Source organism: Puntigrus tetrazona, chromosome 5 (genome assembly GCF_018831695.1).
Source record: "Puntigrus tetrazona isolate hp1 chromosome 5, ASM1883169v1, whole genome shotgun sequence".
In the NCBI taxonomy this organism is placed as follows: Eukaryota; Metazoa; Chordata; class Actinopteri; order Cypriniformes; family Cyprinidae; genus Puntigrus; species Puntigrus tetrazona.
The window spans coordinates 27,167,311-27,192,101 of NC_056703.1; the positions used below are offsets into that span (position 1 = coordinate 27,167,311).

The window sequence follows — 24,791 nt, forward strand, 5'->3', positions numbered from 1 at the left end:
AGAAAACATTGTGTTTCTTCACATGCACTAACACCAATATGCAGAATGCAGTTTGTTAATCATAATAGACGAACGATGTATGACAATTCAATAACACAACAAGTTTATTACTGAACATTCAGCATTCGTAGGCTAAATTGTTAGTGATCTGTTGTGTGCAGGGCGCATACTCACACACACTGGTAAAACACCAACCGATCCCATTTCAGGAAAGGATGTTCTTCAGTGTGCGGGTTCACGACGAATCCGAAGCCGGCAGTCAAAAACGGAAAAAGGGTCAAAACGGGAGTCCAAACCGAGTCAAAAATCGAGCGTCAAAAAACGGAAAAGGTCAAAACCGAGAATCAATATCAAAAATCCGAAAGGTAGTCAAAAAAGGCGAAATGCAATAACCGAAGAAATAATCACCATGGAAACTCGTCAATAGCACCAACCACAACAATCGTCAAACTTCCCAACAAAGAATTCTAAAAAGAATGCCCCGTATGTAGCTGCTGCGCTCCTCACGTCATGATTCTACAGACGTAGTTGTCTAGTTGTGCTGGATTCATGGATGTTTTTTGTTTTATTTATTAATTTTTTATTCCAATTTGTAACAAGATCGCACTGCTTTTTGTTCAAACGTCAAGCAAATAACTTTTATAATTACTTTATTGTATAATATTATTTTATTCTATGTGCTCTATGCAGATATCACGAGTTTAAATTGGATTTTTTTTAATCAGTTCAGTCAGTAAATAGGCCGTTGATATTGTTATATTTTAAACAATAACGTTTTTATGAATGAATCCGTGTTTAAGTCCGTTAACAGAGAGAGCAATTAATTAATTCCTGAATGAATCAGCCTTTTGAACGAGTTTTTTTTTTCAGTTTAGAGCAAGAATAAACATCTTTCACTGACATAAAGGCAAATATCTGATGTGTATAAGTTAACAGGGTATTTCTTTATTTTTGTTGAATGATTTATGGGAATAAGTAGATTTTATATCAATTACATGCTACAATATACAGCATAATTTTCACATTTGAATTGTATTAACATTTTACAATCTAAACATTTTTACAAAAATTACATTCATAATGCACATGTCCTTGCATATGCTTTATCGCTGTGGAATAAATCTTTTCTTATTGAACAGAATCAAAAAGACTGCATTTTACTTCATGTATTAACATAACATCTATCTATTAATAGAACTCAGTATCAGTTCAGATCTGATTCCCGTTTCTCTTGACGTAATGACACAAAGATCTGGGAGGATTCTTGAGACATCTTGATCTGTTCCTGGTCCTTACAGTGAGGTCCTAATCCTTCAGGAGCTGAGAACGAGAACCTCTGGAGGAGGGAAGTGAAGAACAGGAAGAGTGTATTTCGTGCGAGCTGCTCACCCAAACATGACCTTTTCCCTGGACAAATGCAAAGGCGGGACACATGCACATGTCATCTTATTATATGCACAACATCACAATAAAACATTTGTAAGTGTACAATGAATGCCTACCTGCAGAAAATGCATAAAATGCATCCCGTTTCCTAAAATTCCTTCGGTCATCTAGAAAGTGTTCGGGATAAAACTGATCTGGTTTTTCCCATTGTGATGGATCCTTCAGCACAGAGGACAGATGACAGATGACCAGTGTGCCCTTTTGTAAAAGGAAGCAGTGAAAAAATTACACATTCAATACAATTAAAGGAATAGTTCACCCAAAAATTAAAATTCTGTCATCATTTACTCACCCTCAAGAAGTTCCAGATCTGTACAAATTTAATACGATGCTATTTTTATGCCCAGTGGGGTAAAATGATTCGGGTGTTTTGGGTCACCATTGACTTTCTTAGTAGGAAAAATCCTATGGGAGTCGATGGTGACCAAAACAGCCTGGTTACAAACTTTCTTAGAAATATCTTTCTTTGTGTTCGGCAGAAAATTCAGACAGGTATTTCTTGAGGCTGAGTAAATGGTGACAGAATTTTCATTTAAGTGCACTTCTTTCCACAAGTGGTTTTAATCTCTATCAGGGTTTTTAAATTAATATAAATATATCATGCACTTATTACCATTACTGATATAAATCAATTCATTTTAGCAGGCTCATTAAAAGCATTTAAACACTTTTCCTTACAAACCATGAAAAACATTTTTTAATCCCGTTCTTAACATGCAATTTAAAAATGACCCAAAGCAAATAAATGCAAGCCAAAGCAATTAACCCGAAGGAGAAAACAATCAAGTGACAAATTTCAACAACAGTACAACTCTAGAGCAGAAGTACTTGAGGAATGAAGTATCCAGCCAGTACTGAGTCTCGACTCGTCAGACGCGGTGCAGTCAGAGGGAAGATGTTGCTCACTCTCTGAGTTTCATGAAGAACTGCATCTGTGTAAGGCATTTTGACTCTGTCTACCAAACATGGCTGCCGCCACTTGCCGATTACACAGTCGATTTCATCTTGAACTTTCTCTGCGAAAAAGACAACAATTAAACAGTTTAGTGCATTTTAACAATCATATACAGTGCAGTATTGTGACTCACATTATGAAATATACCCAAAGAAAATTTGCCAAATGTTTGCCAAAGCTGTACTCATCCTCAGGCCATGCAAAGATGCAGACCATTTGATTCTTCATTAGAACAGATCTGGAGAAATTTAGCATTACATCACTTGCTCATTAGCATTACTCAGATCCTCTGCAGTGAATGGATGAAAAAAAAAAAACATCACAATAATCCATAGGAAATCCAAACCACTCCGGTCCAACAATTAATATAGGTGAAGCCAAAAGCTGCGTGTTTGCAAGACACAAAATCATTCAAATGTTTTAAAATGTTACTTCTGTCCTCTATCCATAATATTGCCTGTTTCAATTCATCTCGCCTGAACCAGGACAGAAATATGATCCAAAACAGTTCTAAACAAATCTCTTGGTAGATTTTGATATGAGAGAACAACATAAACTTTTTCACTATTTGGATTTTGACCAGAAGTAATTGTTTTAATGTTAAAATGTCTTTAAGATGTATGTTTTTTTACAAACATTCAACTTTTCAATGTTAAATGATGGACATGGTCTTATTTGTGATGTTTTTATCAGCTCTTTAGACTCTCATTCTGATGGCACCCATTCACTGTAGAGGATCCATCGTTGAGAAAGTGATAAATTTCTCCAAATCTTGAATGGCTTGAGGCTGATTGTCATTTCACAGAACTTACTTACTTTGGACATCAGGGTACTTGGTCATTAGAAGTAAAGCCCATCGTAAGGTATCAGTCATGGTTTGTGTCCCAGTCTTGAGAAGGTCCACAGTGATACAGGCAAGGTTCTCCCCAGTGAAAGCAGCCTCTGTATCCTTCCGTCTCTAAAACAAAACCATGATTCAGACACACTAAACCAGACTTAAACCTCATTCTGACAAAGCACAGCAGAGATCATGATTGCTACAAATTTTGCTCTCTTAATGCATGTTCCTGTTTTCATTCTTCACTAAAGAACGAATCTGTTTGTTTTATCAAAAAAATAACCTATATAACTTTTACATTACAGCAACTTTTTTAAAAATGACAAGCCTTAAAATGGGTTGTGAATGCTATTTATTGTTGGCCTTAAATTAAATAAATATATTTACCTTATCTATCTCTCCAATGTAGGCATCTATGAAATCACGATGATCGAAAGGGTCCCAGTCCTTCTTATGTTTCTCAATTTGTTTCTTAATGAAGGCTGATAGCTTTGCATAGTTTAATAAAGCCGTCTTATGTGGTCCATAGAAACGTTTGACAATCCCAGGAAATGCATTGTAAAACTAAATATACATTAAAACAGAAAATTTGCATTAACACCATCTTATTTCACATAATCTGGTAAGAAACGGTAAACGTTATAGCCTACTACCGTACATACTGTGTCAACCATGTCAACATAAAATAAAAGCACAAAAAGCGTCTGTATTTCAAGCAAGAAAAGTGAAAAGCACCTGAATTTGTGGAATATTTTCTATGAACATGGAGTCTGAATTGACAAGCAGGTTCCTGAAGTCAACGAAGCCGTCATCAGAAAGTTTCCCAAACGCAAAGCATCCAATTACATTAACAGTGGCATTGTTTAGGATGTCATGAGGGTTGAAGGGGCTTCCTGTCAAGTGATATTGTTGTTATTTTAAGCAAAAAAGGGGCTTAGCGACTATACAAGAGTGAGTAAATAATGAAATTGGATTTAAAGAGACGGGCTAAATAAAGCACTGCACCTTGCTCTTCTTCAATGCTCTGACACAGATAGATGCATTCTTGTTGAACGTGACGCTCCAAAGCATTTTTGCCCTCTGCAAAGGCCTTCAGGTGAAAGGAAGTAAAATGGCGCTGCTTCCTCCACTTGTATCCACTGCTCAGGGAAATGCCTGCACAAAAAGGTTATTTTAAACAATCCTCTTGATCATGAATTGACTGGGTTTTGATGTCAGAGATTCAGGTAAACTTATCATTAATTCTGACACACAAGAAAAACTAGGCTCACCATTTCCTTGAACTACTTGTTTAAAAGGAAGAGATCTGACCCGGTCCAGAAAGTAGTCCCCTTGTGTCTCCAAAACCTCCTTCACCCTCTCGTATCCAGACACCAGCACTATCTTGTCATAACCCACTCTTAGGCTGCAAATGTTGCCAAACTTTGCAGCCACCTGCATGATCAGTAAATTACATACATTACACGAATCTCTACATGGAATTTTAAAATAACTTCTATTGTATTAAAACATGAATTCGGTATATCACAAACTAAAATACAATTGAGAATGTTAGTGGCTCTATTCATGTCATGTTTTACTTTGTTTTCATAATTTCTTATTTCACCATGTGTCTTTAGTTATCATCATATATGTCCTCCTTCCTTTCATATTTGGTATTGCGGTTTTGTTTTGGCTCTTGTGATCATGTTAGACAATGTTAATCAAAATAAGTGTAGCCTATTTTAAAAAAAGATTAATACATTGATTTAAAATACTTTAATTTGACATGCACTTTTTAAAGGTATATGCTTAAAAAAGTTGATGTATTCTAAGTACACTTCTGAGGCTTTTCATACTATTTTTACAGTTTAAGACAGGCTATATGATGACTTCAAAAACACTCATAAAGTCAACCAAACAAACATGTCTGCGCAATTGTTCCCAGCGCAACTGCGAGCGCTTGCGTTGAAATGAACAACACTATCCCGACAAAAGCGTCTCTGTTCCCACGGTTGCATTGCGCCACTCTGTGATTTACATACGGACACACATATGGGATATAACATCTTCATGGCCTCAGAAAACATCTTCACGAGCTCTTCTTTAACGCGTGAAAGTAACAAGACTGAAGCCCACTACCTCGTCCATCGCGCGACAGTCGAAACCGGCGAAAACGTTGCCAAGAAACGGAAAACTCCACGGTCCTGGCGGAAAGTTCGGCGCATTCTTACTTTTCCAAAAATCGAAAATTAGTAAGGATACGAGAAGAAGTCCTAAACAGCTCTCGACGTCCAAGGCATTCAGTAATGACATCGAAAGCATGGTGCTGCTCCGGGCAGAGTTTGCTTCCAAAGTCCTTTCGAGTTCACGTGTCACACACCCTTTAAATGAAACGTGAGCCATTTAAAATAGTACGTTTTGGTTTTTGATCACGTTTTTTTTTTTTTTTTTTTTTTTTTTTTTATCTTGTCACGTGGCATCGCGCAGCAATTAAAACTTGTTTTGTATTACATATTAAAGCATTTCAGTTATTATTATTATTAATAATTATTATTGTGTTGTCCTCATTCGTCACACTTGCAAAGGAAACATATGACAGACAGATATGCAAGCTGATATGTTACAATATTTTTGATGAACAAGACTGTACATGCTACTAATGCAGCATCATAATGCAAAATGGAGTGTCCTCGCATTAAAGCAACATTTTTCTAAACGTTCAAGGGGTCCAGGGACTATTGAGAAGGTTTATAATATATAAAAGTAAACATGTTATGCTAGATCTGAAGTGTGATGAAAGCTTATGACAGCAGACATGTCAACAACAGATATATTCCACATATCTCTATGAACAGCATTTGTGTGGGAGTTTGCTCAGTACATTTCAGTTAGTTGCATCACAACCCTTTTGAGATCCTTGCGTGTATCACCCATAAGTTTCTGTGTTTAAATGGTCATGGCATCGGTTGAAAAACGTTGGTTAGTGAAAACATTGACAAGGTCAATAAATAAATTGAAGATGAATTTTCTTCCAGTGCTGCATGTATACACTTTAATCTTCTTATAAGAAGTTCATTTTTTTATTATTATTGTTGTTTCTTGTTTGTTCTTGGTTTTATTTCACAGTAAAAGGATGCGAGACAACGTTAATGGCACCAAAAAGAGACAAATAGGTTCATTTACACCCAATAAGACCATTTAATGTTTTGAAGGGCCCAAACGAAGTATTTACTGAAATAGAATTAAATGCTTGTGATATATATGACAAATGAAATGGATATTAATTATGAATGATAAGAAAGGATGTTTTTTGCTGGCTAATTGTGTAGTTACTCTACCAGCAGGGGCTAAAGTGGCCATGCAACCTGAAAACCCTTTAACCCTTCCCTTGATCCAAAGAATGAGCCGAAAAGCCACAGAGTTTGACCCTATTTGCGCTGCCCTCTACTGTGACAGTTCCTTCTTCTTTTTGCAATAATAATAATGTTCAATCTACACCTGATGTAAGAAAAACAGAGAAGGTGTAGCTACAGTACTATCAGATTTGTGGTTTTGCTTATATTCCTTCTTGTATTTAAGAGCGTTGAACATTGGAAAGAGGGATGTGGGTCATTAAAGCCTCTATTTGCTTGCATCAGCAAGATTGCAGTAGGATCGGAGAGAGATGTAGAGCTATTTTACGGGAAGAGAGAGAGAATAAGGAACGAACAGGTGCAGGTTTTCCAGGATACACACTGCAGATGCTCTCTGTAATCGAAAAACAAAAGAAGCTCCCTCCTCTCCCCGCACGACTATCCCAGAGGAAACCTTTACACCGGCTTGCAGCCCTGTGTATTGAATCCTTCAACGTGGTTTTGTTCCATTTCGGCACAAAATGTCCGTGTCTGCACGCACATACACGAATCCCGTATCCCTGTCCACACAGGCTCCACATGGTTCCTTCTCGCTGCATTATTGGATAAAGGGAGGGGGCAGGAATGAGAGAGCGTTCGTTGATGAGTGCGTCTTAAACATGCTTTTTCTCCTTTATTTTGAGGGACAGGGGAATAAGGGCGCTTCGATGTCTACAATATTAATCATGTCAGTTCAGTTTTGTTGTTTAAAAAACATATTGTTTCAAACTGAAAATAGCGCCTTAAAGCAAGCCGAGGGAGACTATGACAAGGAAAAACCGAAGATGTTTAAAGGTCCCATGACATGAAAATGTCACTTTATGAGGTTTTTTAACATTAATATGAGTTCCCTAGCCTGCCTATGGTCCCCCGGTGGCTAGAAATAGCGATAAGTGTAAACCGAGTCCTGGGCATCCTGCTTCGCCTTTGAGAAAATGAAAGCTCAGATGGCTTCATCTGGAATCTTCCCTTTATGTCGTCATACGGGGAAAGGTTACCTCTCCTTTATCTGCTTCGACCACCCAGAGAATTTAACTGATGAAATTGTACAGCTACGTTATTATTCCGGCTAACGTTACATCTAGCCACTAGTCCAGCTCACACACAACAATGCATATACAATACATACATAAATGTGCAAAAAAATTGACTGCACTAAGTGCAAAAAACAATGGATTCTATTAAAATAACTGAAAATATTATTTTATTATTTAAGCGCTATACTACTTATTGCAAGTGGCAATTATCTGCACCTCAGTATTGAAGTGCATTATAAAACAGAATGCAATTTATTGAGTGTAAATGTTCATTTTAATTCAAATTAATAAATAGATGCCACCCTTATTGGGACAATAAAACCCTCTCTACACCTACCCTAACCCTACATCTTACCCTAACGAGAAATATCTGCACCCACACAAAACGATGTAGTATGCATGCCAGACCAGCATGTGGTGCTGTAATTCTGCCACAGAGATACACTAATGTGCGTATTTAAAACTCCAGGAGTGTGCCAGGCATTTTTTTCCTAGGTAATGGAAGCTGAGGAATGTTCAACTTTGAGCAAAATTCTGAGGTCATAATGTGTCTCCTTCGAGCCAGCCAACCAATCAAAGTAGGGGAGGGCGGGGCTACTGACTGTACTGAACATGGCTCCGGGCTGAACAGCAATGGAGAAGTTAATATTGCTTGTCTCTGAGTGTTTATGTCCTTACTAGATCAAATTGCTGGACTACCATAATATTGCTATAAAATATAATGTTTGGAGAAACATTTTATACCTTGCAATCAGTTTACAAACGAACATACAATACATTTATTAATCTGTATTAACAGAAGTCAATCGTTCAGTAGTTTGTTCACGTTCTTGTTGGGGTTGCATTGATTTCGCTGTCCGAACGAAAACGCAAGGATGCAGTTTTCACTGTAGGACCTGGTTTCAAAACATATATCAGCTGCACTCTCTCAAAACACTGGATCCATCTGGACAAAGCGCCTATGTGATAGAAAACGTCTACAGCTAAACGCCTCTCCACGTGGACGGGTTATTGCTGTTGTTGTACTGCCAATGCGTGAGTATTTAAGATACACTCCTGCCGGACGAATAGCAAATAAACTAATCCGTAGCAGATCATACACAGGTGGAGTTAGGCCATCAGCTTGTGCCAAGTAGTTTAACGCTGTGAATATCATCAGTTTGCATCAACCTGAACAGTCTAGAGAGGGATGATATTCATGTCCCTATTACTGCCAATGAATCAGAAGACTTTGCATATTAAAATAGCTCACATCCACTTTGCAAAATGCGGGGACAGACCTTCCCGTGAAGAAAGAGTCATTGAGGAACCAAAAGGTTCATCTCTTCTGTTTTGCTGTGAAACAACCTATTAAGAGTGTGTGTGTGTATATCTCAAACCCACTGGAGCGAGTAACAAGATGCACTATGGGTGTCCCATGCTGCTGGTATAATGCCATATGGGTTTGCTGCTGTCGGAATTGATTTATGAAGGTCCCAAAAATGGACGCAGCCCACCAGAAAGCTTCTGTGTTTGTCGTGCTAATTGTTTGTTAACTGCTGCAGATAGGATCCAACGCAAGAAGATGCACGCAAAAGGGAAAAGGTGTGCGGGCTGAATTCCACGAGAGAGTGGCGCGTGAGTGAGAGATCGACGTAAAAAAAAAAAAAAAGACACGAGAGGATATTGGCGCGAGAGAGAAAGAGAGAGAGAGGTGCGCAGTACTGCAGCAGTATCCCTCTCAATGAAGCCTTCTCGGGTCTGTCTGCCTGACTAACTAGTGCTGCAGCGGAGGAGAGAGAGAGAGAGAGAGAGAGAGAGAGAGAGAGAGAGAGAGAGAGAGAGAGAGAGAGACGCAGACGCGGCGCACACGCTCACTCCAGTGCTGCAGGACTGGATGAGAGGAACTGAGATAATATCCACACCACCAGCATCCATCACCGGAGCTACAGAGCCATCTCAGCCCGTCACGGCGCTCGCCGGCTGTTAACGGCACCATGGCACAAGCCGCCAAACATCTGCGGAAGAATAAGGATTTAGAGGCGCTCGCCGAACAGGAGCGGAAGGAGAAAGAGGAGGAGAAGGCGAAGAAAAGGAGTCGCTCGCGGGATAAAAAGCGCAAGGTAGGGAAGAGAGATAAGTTGACAGCGGATGAAGGAGGGGACAGCACTGGGATATTAATGCCGGGATAGCAGCAGAACACGCAGGGCCAGGCATCCGCTGCTGTTTACACGTGCACGTACAGGTGAGGTGCTTCCCCTCTCGAGGGTCCGCTGGCACAGCACGGTGGAATCATCCCAGCAAGGGTGCTTATGTTTTCTACCACTGTAGTTGGTGTGTTTTCACATGAAAATTCTGTTAAATTGGGATAAACTCATTTATTCTATGCACACCGATGGGCATGAAAAAAAGAGAGAAGATGCAGGTAATGTATTCAAACAAAGCGACCTTACCGAGTTAAAGGGATAGTTCATCCCAAAAATATTTTTTTGCCATCATTTTACTAAGCCTGAAGTAGTTTCAAACCTGTATTAATTTCATACATTTCCCCATTGACTTCTGTTGTCGGTAGGGTCTAATACATCACACACATTCTTTAAAACAAGCTATATTGTGTTCAGCGGAAGAAAGAGATTCATATAGAGTTGGAATAACTTGAGATGAGTAAATGGTGACAGAATTGTCATTTTTGGGCAAAAAGTATCCTTTTAACCCGTCAGCCTTGCAAGAGTTTGAGATTCGGCATATACACAAATATTATATCGATATAATATTGATATTCTAAAAATTGTCAGTTGTGTTAATCGCCTGTTTACCAAATATATTTTCTCTTATATTTATAAAAAATATTTTGTGCATAATACAAACATGATTAGTTCAGTTAAATTACAAACAGTTAGCATATAATTAAAATTATATTATGTCTATTCAATCTATAAATGAGCCAGAAAAGCAGGGGATGTGTAATAATGTACCGGTTTTAAGCTAAACTACCTACAAATAGTACATATAGTATATGCAGATATGCAGTCACATATGCATACAATATGTTTTGCACATTTTTTATTTAAAATAGTATATGAATGATTAACTGCAAAATGAAATAGATGTGAATATGCTTGCATTGCACCACATATCAAAAGTAATGCACATACATCATATCTTGTTCACTCACACGGAAGAGCAAGGAGCTAGTCTATTTGAACAAATTACATGTGTATAGAAACAAAGGATTACAAGCTTTCTCTCTTAAAATCAAACAGTACTTGAACCATTTTACACTGGTGCGGCGTACAGCAAAAAACGTTTATGTTAGTAGAGTTTGTTGCACTTTCCTTTCGCTCGTCTGCGTGGAGATGCGCTGCTGTTTAGCTCTAACACTTAAACCATTTTCACTGCAGAGTTTCATATTACAGCACCTTGCTGAGGAGGGTGCTTGCGTGCCCGGATCTGCGGTGGGATATCAATAATCCGTCTTCTCCCTTCATTTCTGCATGTGTTCATTGTAGAAATCACTTATTTAAGGCTGTCGGTCTCTTGATTGATCGCGAGTTTCATTTTGAGTTGTACGCCAGAAATAAAAAAAAATGTATAGAACGATTTTAAGGAAAATAATTGTAGGCTGCGCGATTTGTTTAACTAAATAACAAGTTGCCGACAAATTGTTTTCATGCATTCCAACCCTATACATATGGCCGGTAGAATGCAAAGAGTCTAGAATGTATGCTATACCTGCAGTGAACGGATTCGATTCAGCCACACGCATATTTCTTTTCCTTGCATCATTTTAATATTTATGGTTAGGCGTATCTCATTCCAGCTCTTGAGTCTTGGAGGTTGCCTTAAAAGTCATTTTGAACAGCGGCAATCGAATGCAAGGTCTTTCAAGAGGTGTTAGTGGGCTGTCTTTGTCGAAATGAAGTCTCACCGAGGACTGTATTGCAGTTTTGAGGGTACCTTGCGTTATAACTTCCCACCGAATTTTTCTTAAACAAGGCTATTAAAATGCACTCATGCTCATACACACACTTAAAGTCCTCCCCAGTGGATTGTCTTTCATTAATTGCACTTAAAAGCCACAATTGTTGCTTACCATTGTGATTGATTTGAGAATATGTGAATAAGTGGCTTGTACACTAATGCAATATCTGCAGGGATACTGTAACTGGGAGAAATGGTTAAAATGGTCAATTTTATAATATGGTCGAGTCAAACCCCACTGTTACAGGTGAGATCATGGTCTTCAAATCCAATTTCACTCAGTTCTATGCAGTCTGCTATAATATTGCGCTTCAAAAACCTAGAAATAGTCTTGCAATGATACATCCACTCCCTCACACATGTATTATGCATTTTATTCTGTTATATTCTAAGCTTGTCTTGTATTTGGTCTTCTTTTATTGTGCTGATCCAGCACTTTTGTGATTTTTTTTTTCCATGCTACTTAAGCATGATTTATATGCTAAGTGACGGAGAATTATTGCTTTGTGATTCCCTCGGGCAAGACATTTTCACCATCTATTTGTCTTGTCTATCACTGTACACACCGTACCTCTTTAATCTTCCACCAACAGTGGTGCATATTTATCGCAACATGTAATTCACATACACAAAGAATCGAACATAAAATGTGCTAATGCAAACATGCATGTTTTTAAAATCTTTTTTATTTGGACTCTTTGTTGTTTAGCGTTGAAATCAAAATGCAGTGGTGTAATTTATTATCAATTTTTCGAATTGCATTTGTTGATGCAACTTCTTTATGAACCATTGGTTTAGTCCAGCTAGCCAGCTGGCTTCTCGCAGTACTGTGTACAGCATTTCATTTTTGACAGTTGCCAGCTAACAATTACTTTTATAGAACTTTAGTTTTGTAAATGGCGTATGAAGCCAGACGTTGCAACAGGCTGTGCATTGGAGCGCATTGCTGTATATGCAGTTTTCCTCAGGTCTTTGCCGGATGCTGTTTTCAATTTGTAGCAAGTTTCTATTTCTATTTGTGGTTTGCAGCAAATTTGCCATGAATTAACTAAGTTTCCTCGAATAATATTTTGAAAGGGCAGCTCTTTGAATTTGAAGGCAGTTGCTTTTTTGGGACCGATCCAGCTTGAATACATAAACTGTTTCCATTAACATCTGGCCACATTTTTGCATACAGTGGTTGCTGCTTGCTTGCATTTTTATAGCCCTAAAATTCATTTCTTTCACAATGTTGAAAATAATTCCTGTGCTTTACAGCAAAATCTACAGAACATATTATGTTTAGGATGCCCTAATGCTTTAGGAGAGAGCAAACGTTAGGGCTGTATATGTACAAGAATGAAATAAATGATCCCTCAGATTTGGATTTTGCTATATTGTGTAGCAGCTATATCTCTACATTGTCTTGGTAACACACCTTAGCTTTTGAATGCAATTAATATATAATTAAAACTCTTTCAAACAATCTCAAACAATCTAAAAAAAGCCTTTAAACCTTCTTTTCTCTGTATCAATGGCACACTTGTGTATGCGCATTAAAAATTGCAACTCAAGTCAAAGTCAAGTCCCTAGTGTTTTTATATTTGCCAGGCAAGTCACGTTTCTGCCTCTTAATATTTTTGACCTTTTGAATTTTTTACTGATTATTTACATTGCAGTTAGCCTCACCTCAGTCTTCTCTGCCTTTATAGACAATTCCAGAAGACCTCGTTGCTGAGCTAAGCATCACGATCATCAATTCTGAAGCAGTTAATGCTTACTGAAGCTGATGGACTCGTCAATAATATGTAGCTTAAATACTACATCATCTGCTGATTGTTATATCTGGACAGATGTATGGCTAGACAAACAAAATGTACAAACAGTAGCATGGAGTTGGGCAAAATGCTTTATTTGGACAGTATTGATGGGTGAAGGCGATGGGATTTAACACCTAACAAAAGTAAATTTATGACACTACATTTAGAAGCAGAAATTCTTGTAGGCATTTCTTATCGTTATCTAGCAAGGTGCAAGCTTCATGTAGTAATCTGTCATGTTGACATTGTCATTGCTTCACTGCCCTCGCTGACCTCATGGGATAGTAAAATGTCCATCAGACTTGCACACTTCAAAGTCTTAACGGAAGCAGTCGGTCATCTGAATGCCTTTCACCTCCTAGTTTATTAAGTACTACAAATTTGGACATGCTAATTATTTCATATACTGTTTTTTTTTTACCTAACGCTACTACGAATCATGGTTCAAACGTGATTCTGATGGCCCGTTCACCAAGAATGATACCTATAAAGATATTAGCATATATTAGCATTCACGTTAACGCGATAACATTGTTTTAATTACAATTACTCTGCAGTTTTATCATTTGTCGCTTTTCTAAGCGGGATGGATTCTGATTGGTCAGCAATGTTTTCATTAACTGGGAAAAACTTAAAACGATTCCAACGGTATCATGTGCTGTGGTGTGGACTCGCTATTCTTTAAATACAGAGTGATTTTAAAGCTATATTTCTCTGCAAGCACGACACACTTGCAACAAAATGGATTATCTATTTCATAAATATTAAACCGAATTAACACTATTAAAAATGCATACCGAGCGATCAAAACCGTCTTTGTCATAGAACTCTCTTGGGTTTACAGCTTTAACATTTATGTTTCCTTTATTTCATGATCTGAGCTTAATTATTCATTGTCATAGCTACAATGAAAACACAAAATGATATTCATACTCACATAACAGATGTTAAATTCAATGTTAAATAAAGGACATAATCAATACCTAGGTTTATCATGGTAATGGTTGTATCAAGTTATAAGTTAAAAGTTAATCAACTTTCTTTTTTTTTCTCTGGTCAAAACTTAATGTCAGTTACATAATTGTAGCAATTTGGTCTTATTTAAATCTGAATAGACTCATCAGACTTATTCTTAAGAAATAACACCTTTAATTGGTTATGTTTATGCACTGCTCAACTCAATATCAATATATGCTCAAACTATACTATATAATATTGTGTTGATTTGTTTGCATGCCACGGGTAATTTTCATGTTGAAAGGTGCACTTAGAAAGGTGCGCTGTGTCTAATTTTTGCCTGTACTAAAATATTTTGCAGGCATTGAGGAAACACATGAAAAACAAGGAAAACAAGGCTCCAGAAAACAATTCTACAGCCGGTTCTTGTGCTTTGAAATGTGCGTTCCTTGACAGAATGTCTGTTTTTGTTTTGGTCAGTGTGATTTCATCAATGGTTTAATTTACCTAATAGAATTTTGTCACTCTGGGTTGCCAGTTGGCCAAAAAAAGCAAACCCCAGCATATTGCAACCATGTAAACTGACATACAAAATGTGTCAGATATTATCTATCTATCTATATAAAAAATGTAGATAAAATCTTATCAAGTTACAGTGCAATGCTCATCACCTTCCATTCTGTTTCTTTAATCTAGCAACCTGCGTTAGAGTTGAGTTTGAGGAGGAAGGGGCGGAAACCGTTTCAACCCGCCAGTTGTCGATATTACATACTGCACCTTTAAGGCTAATTTTCGACTTTTTTCCAGATGGCTCCAAGCATTTTCCTCGAGCACTCTTTAGTGTTATGTGGAATTCATAGCTGATGTTAAGGTGGAAAGTTCGTCAGGCCCTAAAGCTGTGAAACATCTCCTAATCACAACACTTCTACCACAGTTAGCACGAGGATCTTTCCATCATCAAACGTAGACTTTTAATAGATAGACAGATAGATAGATAGATACATAGATAGATCATATCTTCTTAATGGTGCACAGCTTCTATATATCAGTGTTGATTGCAGGGTTCTGTCACTCTGTTAGTGGTCCAGTGGGATTTGTGCTCGGCCTGCAGACACATGACTCAGCACATTGTGAGCATCACTCACTCATATTTATAGCTGAGTGTGGGCCTCTTTCAAACTCCACCTTTACCACCCTTTCTAATTGAGTGAAGGGTGTTGTGGATGGGGGTTACGTGTATGCCTGTGTATTTATGAGAAAGCTGACTTTGAATAAATGTCTTGGAATGGATTGAATTCCTGCACTTAGATAAAAAAAAACACTACTGTAAGGTTTTAGGTCATACTTCATTTTAAGGTCTAATTCTCACTATTAACTATTAATTATAGCTTATGCCTCAATAAACTCCTGTTTTGCTGCTTGTTAAGTGAAGTAGTTTTTAAGTTTAGGTATTGGGTGGATTATGCAGTATAAGGCATTGATATGTGACCCTGGACCACAAAACCAGTCGTAAATAAGCTTTCCATTGACGTATGGTCTGTTAGGATAGGACAATATTTGGCTTATAGTTGGATTGGATTTATATTACTATGCATGTTACTAATCAAAATTGTGTTTAAAATATATTTACATAATATCTTCATGGGGCATGATCTTTACTGATTATATTTTTGGCATAAAAGAAAAAAACACATTTCATTTGTTCTGCAGCTTTTATTAATCAGTTAACGTCGACATTTACTAAAACATTTTTAAAATACAAATAGTTAATACACTAAGACATTAACATTAACAAAGGGTAATAAAAGCTGTAAAAATATATTAGTCATTGTTATTTACTGCACTAATGTCATTAACATTAGTATATTATCATAAATGCAACAAATTGAAATCTTTAAAAGATTCAGAGCAAGGTAATTTACTAATTTGTCTTATGACAGGACTGGTGACAGATCTGGATGTTTAGGTGAACTATACCTTTAAGAAATGCAGTTCCCTTGTTCAGAACACACACCATCATACCGAGTCAATTAAATATCAGAGTAATGTAATCAAAGCTCAGTATGACAGCTGTCAGGGGAAAACGGTTTCTCTGATTACTTGGATCTGATCTTGGCGCCACGTCACGATTATTGGTTTTCTGGTGCCGTACTTTCCTCTGGAAGGTCTTAATGCACTTCAGAATTGATTTGAGAAAATATGATTCAGCTTTAATTTTAATTCATTTTTATTGATATTATCACATTCGTTCCAGCGCGGTCTTCACATAACTAACCAAATGCAATATGTTGTGCATTTATATAGTATATATTGCCGATCAGATCGGAACGCGTTTTTGGAAACCAGTTTGAAACGGTCATTACTTTTTCTTTATTGTTCTATTTTGTGACACCATAAATGAAAAATGTAATTTTAACATTTTTAGTTTTTAAACCCATATGGTTTGCTTGTTTAACATTGATCAATGCACTTGTTACAGAGAACAGTAAATATTTTAAAGCATAGATCATCCATGTTTTTACGCAAGAATATAAACCTAAAAGAATAAATAAGAGATATAAAGTGAATATTATTTGTTAAGCACATCTGAGCATCTCAAAACGTTTAACTGCTCAATTCATATGGATTATTATTAAGAGGGGCACATATATATTTTTTACTTCATTCGAAAATAAAATGAAAATCTAACTGAAAATTATGATCTAATTTTTTTTTTTTTTGCTGTGAACCAAGTACCTTTAGCATACTGAGCTATACTTGCAGCTTGTCATTTAAAATCGGGTGGGGGGGTGGGGGTTGGGGGGTGTTTAAAGGAGCAGCTACTTAAAATTATGAGTAGCTTGTAGCTTGGCGAGGCCCATTTATAAAGTAGCTTCATTAACATCGTCTGGATCCACTTTTATATTGTACATCATGACAATTTCACCCATGTCGTCTTGTATCTGTCTCCCTCTCAACCCCCTCTGACTCCATCTGCCAGGGAATAATAATCCCTCCTTAGAAATGGTATTCTGATATGCCAGTCCTTTCATAAAGCTCTGCATTAAGAACACAGAGATTAGAATGACCAAAACAGATCGTCATGGGTCTGACGCTAACAGGAGACAGGCATGGTGGAGGAGGGGAGTGGAGAATAATACTGCGACTGGTGTGAAGAATTCATCATTTAACACTTTCTTCAGCATCTGCTTATGGTCACAGTGCTGTAGTTCCAGATATATTTGTTAAAGTAATGAAACATTTTGTGAAACATTATTAACATAAAACATGAGTAAAACATTTGCTTTACTGTAAAACCCAAAGTATGCTTCAGTTTTGATTCGAACACTTACTCGTAGCGTTGCAAAATATATTGCATTTGAGTATGGGAACCAGCTGCTGTTGGAGATTATCATGCAACATGACTTGCAAAGGCTTGCTGTAGTCAATTGATTAGTATTTTTTGCTATTATTTAACGCCGACTAGCACTATTACGCTAATTTGCTGTAAAAGAGTAAATCTGTCCGTGAATTTTTAAAGTGTGTCCAAAAACTTGAACATACATCAGTGTAAGATGAGCTACCTACAATGACACTTTTTGGAGGGTAATTCGATTTTTTAGATTGGTTTACGTCCCATTCGTTTGCATGCAAGGTTAAGAGCTATTTTGTAGCCGGCCACCAGAGGGCGATCAAAATGTTTCGGCTTCACAGTTCGGTACGTGTGAGGCACACTTGGCGTAAAGGTGCTCAACATGTGCATTAGAAATTTAAATCTTTATTCAGTGTATGCAATATTTCTCTCCAGAAGATGAAAAAATGTCTTTGTATTTATTTGTCTCTTACTAAACCCCTCGCACATGTATACATCTGCGTGGCTGTTTATTCTCATTGGTAGTTTATTGTTTTTCCTTCTCATCAGTTTCTATTTCAACTGTAAAACAATCAGTGGTTCTTGCAAAGGGGCTTGTGCAAGATGAGTGTAGGGGCAACATACTTAAAATAAAATGCATTAAATTATGTTAATGTGACTAAATGTACTTTACATCAGCCAATGAAATTGCTGGGTTTGAAACTATATTTACATAAAACGTTAAAAGTTTAAAGAATTTCGTCCCTATCAGTCTTCGACATTCGTTAAAAATCACTGATTTGTATTGCCGCGGCCCATGATTTCTACCGAGGTGGAGGCACCAAAACCAATCTCCCCATTACACTAACCCCGTAACCCCCCTTCCCAACTGCCTCCAACATACTGTCTAAGGAGCCCAGAAACAGTAATGGCGCCCCTGCAAATGTCCGATCCTGACCTTCTTCAGTAGCATTTATTGTTGAATTAACCACAGTGCTGACCTCACATGCAACTTAATCTGACCCTAAAGACTGAAAAAAGAGATTCTGCTGTATCATCTGCCTGTTTCCTATAAAGTAAAAGGTAAAGTAAATCCATCTCACACCTGATTTTGCTTTCAGAGGGCGACTAAAATCATCATCCACAATCCAACTGACCACTCTGAAACTTTTTCAATAAATGATGATAATGTTTACTTTTTTAATGCAGAATTTACCTTTTCATGTTCTGTTAAGTCTCTAGTGAAGTCTCAGAGGTTACTTCTTAATATCAGTTCATTTTTTAAGTTATTGTTAGCCTAACTCATGCATTTAAATGTAGACAAATGTACACACTTGAACAGCATATGCAATCTTAAAGATTTGCATAAGAGATAAGAGAATCCCCTACAAATCTGTACATAAAAGAACATTAAACTTTATCTCTCTTTGTTATTCTTATTCAAAACGCACACAAAAAGAACACATCATTTCATCATTTATTCTCCTCATTCTATCTGATGCAAAACATGCGGCGAACATCTCAGATTACGCATTCAACCATGCATATCTGCATCTGAGAAAGAGACACTGTGTATTCTGTAGGTCACTATGAGTCACCTAAGAGCAAAGAATAGATTCTAGATTCTTGGCCCTTACAAGCCAAAGTCCCTAGAAAAGAAGGGGAGGCCCAAACTAGAGGGCCATTATTGTCATGTGTAGATATGCGTATTAGACACTGGACATGCTGGCAACGTTCCAAATAGCAAGTGAACTAGCCATCTAGTCATCTGATTTCAGGATGCGAAATGTGCTGCACTATGACACCCATTCATTTCAATGGCCTGAACCTCGTGAGCACAAAACACATTTGAATTCAATTGCAAATACTTAATAACACACACTTACAGCTGCTGATTCAGAAGTGTCAGATTAACAAAACAGATTTCTGAAATGTTTCATTTTATCAAACATTTTGATATCGAAAACAAAAGTTAAACAATTGCGATTCATTGTCACTGTGAAATAAAATGCATATATCATGATTTTGGGCATATTGCCTTTCTCCTTGATATCTCATTGATATCTGCAAACGGTTTATAATTAAACACTGAAATTTTTCCGCGCTGTTTAATTTGATTTGCACAAAAGCGAAAGAACATCAATAACCACGATGGCACCGTCCTTTATGCTAATCTCAGAAATGTGAAGTTTCAGGCCAAGTTGGAAGCGCATTCAATTTTATGAGTAGGAAGTTGGAAACTTTTCAAGTTAAATAAAACACGGCACACACAAAGACACGCATATATTTTCCTTTTTACTGAAGTTTCTTTAGAAGAAATAGTGAAGCTCCTTCAGTGTTCTCATCATCTCTGTCAAGAAGGCAGTATCCACCAAAAACGTTCTTACAAAAGGACTTGATTCATGCTAGTGCTTCACTGACTTCTCTCAGATTTCCCCACCCTGCCTTATCCTAACATACGATGCAGATAATGGATTCCCTGAAGGTAAACGCAGTGCTTTCCTCTCCAGCTGCCGTGTCTGCAGTGAAATTGATCTGCTGCTTGTACATGAGGTTGACACTTAACAAATCTGCCTCCTGCCGTGTGTTAAAATATGCTTTGAACTTGCAATGTATCTTCCGCTTGGCATCAATTTTCAACTTATGCACACAACTAGGCTCAAAATGAAAGCTTTAGATGTATTTAAGGCAGAATGGTCTTAATTAACGTTGAAATACAACTAACAGCAATATTCCTCAAAAAAATTACTAGCTGGTTTAAATTGAAAGAAAATACAATAACTAGGTTTTTGTGTGTTCTTAAGAAAATGTGTGCTTGCCTGTGCACAATGGCAGGGAGTTCTGGATGGTTGCCAGGGTGTTACTATGCAGTTTGCTAAGGTGTTCTGAGCATTTCTCTTTACATGTTGCTATGCGATTGCTAGGGCGTACTGAATGGTTGCTGGGCTGGGCTTAATGGCTACTCACTGTCTTTGATGCAGCCTTGGGTCCCCCATTATCGTACATGCTTTAATGTACAGCTTAAAATAGATGTCATTTATTTCTGTGATGTGATTTCTCCGCTGTTTAGTGTCACATGATCCTTCATAAATCAAGAAACATGCATCAAGTAATTTTTTTTAAAGAACATAATTTATTTAAAACAGAAGTGCTTTCATTTGAACATTATCAATGTTCAAAATGACAAAAAGGTGACTTAAATAGTTGATTATTAGCTATATGACTAGAATATTAGCCATTAATTAGTAGTAACTAAGCACATATTAATGCCTTATTCTACATGACCTTATTCTACATCTCTAATCCCACCCAATGCTTAAACTTAACAACTAACTTACTAACTATTAATAAGCAGCAAAGTAGGAATTTATTGAGGGAAAAGTCATAGTTAATAGTGCATGAGTAAATAACTGGATAAAATAATTAATTCATTTTGAACTTTTAAATAAAACAATACTGATTTCAACAAAAATATTAAGCGGCCAAACTATATAATTGCATATTAGATATATATCAAGCATACACTGTAGGGTTAGTTACATGCTAAAGTTTCGTCATTTGGGTTAAAGGAACACGCCACTTTAAAAAAAAAGGCTAAACAGTTAAGTTTTACTGTTTTTGAATCCATTCAGACAACCTCTGAGTCCGACGGTAGCACTTTTAGCTGTAGCTTAGCATAGACCATTGAATCCGATTAGACCAGTAGCATCACACTCAAAAAAATGTTTTATATAAAACTAGATTAAAACTAGATTTTTCTTTGTTACATCGTGTACTAAGACAGACGGAAATTTTTTTATGCGGATATATATTTAGGAACTATACTCTCATTTAAGGCATATTACACAATGTCTGAAATTGATAAATGTTAATAAGATTGCGCCTGCTGTAGGCATAGTTTCTACCCTAACTTTTCATTTTCCGTCTGTCTTAGTACACAGTGTAACTATAGAACAGTCATGTTTTAAATAGGAAAAAGTGCCCAAATCGCCAATCCTAAGAAAGAGCAACTCCAATATCGATGGTTTCGTTAACAATTACCACTAATGATTAAAGAGTACTAATACTAAGTTAACACTCAGAACTGTTATTTTATTACCTGGCAGTTCCGATCTACAGCCTCACATTCCCCACAGTCTTGCCTTGGTAAATGAACCAGCTCCATCCCTACAAATCTTCTGTGTCCATTTATAGGAGTAGTAGGTTTGTCTCCAGATGGTCCTGGTGATATCTCTGTGCCTCACACTGCTTTTGATCGGTGCAAGGCACTTGCTTACGTCAGTCGCGCTGCTGCCTCACAGGTGGATTCATGCTGGAGCTGGAGAGGCCATGCAACTTGATGGATCTGTTTGTGGTTGCATGCTTGTGCATATATGTGTGTTAATGTTTAATCTATCGACTCAACCTGCTTGATATATTCTCGGTCTACAATGTGGCTCTTAAAGCCAATATTTTTATGCATTAGGATGTGTAAATGTCCTCCGGTGTCCTTGTACCATGACAAGCTGGCATTCACCCCCTCAGACTGAGCATCTGGCTCAGCATGAACATTAACCTGGGTGAAGGTTAGAGTATTTTTGTGATGGATATGTATTTGTGCTTTTCCTATTCAAGTGAAAATGAAATAGGATAAAAAATCATTGATTTTTTGAATTTTCTGTTGCTGCTTGCAGAATATAAACAAGGCTTATTTGTTGCCGCAATTAATTTGTTCTCTGCTTTACAATAGCTAGGCCTGAATCAGTCACTTTTGGTATGAGATATTGTGAATTAATAATATATATGTGCTGAGCGCACTGAATTAATCTTCTCAAATGATTTTATCTAAAGACATAAAATCACGGCTATTTGGTAATGTAAACTCACAACTTAAGTATTCAAATTTCTTTTAAGAAGCAAAGGAGAACTGTTTTGGATTACATATTTCCTACATAATGTGTTAGTTAAAGGGTTATAACTAGGTTAGGCTACTAGTTTAGGCTTGTACACTCAAAAAATATATCTATAATAATATACCTAAAATAAGAAAAAACATTATCTAACCTGACTGACCTATATACATATGTTTAAACCAACCAACTACTTTTTATTGGTTAAATCAGACAGAAATGAGCTCACTATTATGCCGTTGTGATCACTGTGAGCTATTGTCGTACTGTGAACAAGCATATCTGCAGATATTAAGCATTACATTTGATTCTAACTATAAACTGAACATATGCGGTGTCCATATTTGGTGTGTTTTCTTCTCTTTCCTTCTTTCTCTCCCCCAGCTCCCCTCCCTACATCTTAATTTTTGCTGGCTCTATGTGATTCCATTTTCTGCTGAATTGCTGAAATGCGAGCAACTTTATCTCTGTCCTCTTCACTCTTTTTCTGCCTTCCTCTCTTAGTAACTTGTTCCTATTGCAGGTTTAACTTTTTAACTTCAGATTTCAAATTTACAATAATTGAAAATTATTGTATTATCTTTATATCCTCCAACCGCAGTTAACATAGCTACATGAGCGGGTGGCTTGAAGCAACAAATAGAATTAAGGGGGCGAATTGTGAAAATGGAAAAGTTTAGTGGAGTTACAGGAACCTGTGTTTTAAAGGAATAGTTGACCCAAAAATTTTAATTATGGCATATTTTATTCATCCCCAGCCATCCTAGATGTATATGACTTTCTTCTTTCAGATGAACACAGTTTTAAAAAATTTATCCTGGCTCTTACAAGCTGGTGGATGAAGGCCATGATTTTGAAGCTCCATAAATCAGACATTTCTGTAAGTACTGCATCGGCCTTTAGGGGGTAATCACATGTTCTCTGAAGCAGATCGATGGATTTCTGTAGCAAAAATATTTCTACTTTTAAAATGATAATTTAACTGCATGCCCATCCATGAGAGTGTCGAGTTCTGGCTTCTTGGCTGACTTCTAACAGCACTTGTTAGAACTTGTGGATATATCTGATTTACGGAGCTTTAAAATCGCGGTCACCATACACCAGCATTACCAAGCTTGAAAGAGCCAGGATAATTTTTTTTAAAAACTCAGACTGTGTTCGTCTAAAAGAAGAAAGTCTTATATACCTGGATGGCTTGGGGATGAGTAAAATATGCTATAATTTTCATCTTTGGGTGAACTCTTCTTTGGAAGTAAATATAGGGGTTTCTAAAAGTAACACTTTAAGTCTAATTGGATTTAAAAGAGACTGAACTTCAAGCTCCAAATATATGAATTATTGGAAAATAAAGTTATATCAAATAGGTCCTAACAAACAATAAACTCTAAAAGTGGCTGAACAGCGTTGAATATTAATGACTAGATGCATGTGAAAAGACAACAGAAGAATAAAAACATTGGCATTTCAGAAATCCTTCTGTATGCATCTATGCTGAAAAAGAACGCCATTAAATCAACCTAACTACATTATTACACAAACATAATTCAATTTATGGGGTTAGATGAGACAGAAAATAGCTCTGTACATTAAAATAAGGGTCTCTTTATGCTTGGCCACTTCATGCATTTGCTTTGATTGGAAAGCTATCAGAAAACGCCTTCACAATGGATTACAATCTGTACAATCCAGACACAGCTGGGCAGGCCATTGTTGAAGCCACACATTTTACTCTGCAACTTTTGTGGTCTTTGACCTTAAAATCACTTTATTATAATTAAAGTCTAGAGCATATTTGTTGCTTTTGTTGACGTGAGCTCTGTTGAATTTGCATGCAGCACAGAAACTGAAGTTCAAATTTAAGTACAAATGGAGAAGTACCAAATGATCTGGAAAAAAAATGTGTGGTGAGTGTAAATAGTTAAAATGTTAAATAAAACAAACAAACAGATCAATAAAACTAAAGAATAGTTGGGGTTTTTTTTCGCTAAGCCTAGATTTTAGTGTTTAATATAATAATACCACGTTATTTTTGCACTATTTCTTTTAATTTTTACCAGTAAATGTGAATTTTGCAAACGACCACAGGCTTAAGAGACAATTTATTAAAATAGTTAATAGTTATTTAATGAATAACTCTTTGCCACTATTCCAGTGATCAAAACTGCAATCATTTTATGTGGTGCCATAAATTATGTAGAGCTATGG

At 36.9% G+C, this 24,791-nt stretch overlaps 2 protein-coding genes across 21 annotated transcripts in view; one reads left to right on the forward strand and one right to left on the reverse strand.

Moving 5' to 3' along the window:
• Window positions 1-954: 954 nt before the first annotated feature.
• Window positions 955-5,584, reverse strand: LOC122344788 (cytochrome P450 2J4-like). The gene is made up of 9 exons (XM_043238359.1): window positions 5,361-5,584; window positions 4,511-4,673; window positions 4,245-4,394; window positions 3,975-4,132; window positions 3,627-3,803; window positions 3,218-3,359; window positions 2,275-2,462; window positions 1,503-1,644; window positions 955-1,407 (listed from the first exon to the last, which is right to left on the reverse strand). Exons 1-9 carry the CDS (start codon window positions 5,541-5,543, stop codon window positions 1,205-1,207), a joined length of 1,506 nt encoding a protein of 501 aa, XP_043094294.1. The 5' UTR covers window positions 5,544-5,584; the 3' UTR covers window positions 955-1,204.
• Window positions 5,585-9,518: 3,934 nt separating this feature from the next.
• The window catches only part of ank1a (ankyrin 1, erythrocytic a), a 99,453-nt gene continuing 84,180 nt past the window's right edge, over window positions 9,519-24,791 (forward strand). For 12 of the 20 annotated variants that reach the window (XM_043238814.1, XM_043238818.1, XM_043238829.1 and 9 more), the window contains exon 1: window positions 9,519-9,752. In XM_043238814.1, the coding sequence (XP_043094749.1) occupies window positions 9,627-9,752 (126 nt within the window). In that variant the 5' untranslated portion in view covers window positions 9,519-9,626. The remainder of the gene's footprint in view (window positions 9,753-24,791) is intronic. The other 8 variants (XM_043238828.1, XM_043238833.1, XM_043238817.1 and 5 more) reach the window with 1 other exon arrangement.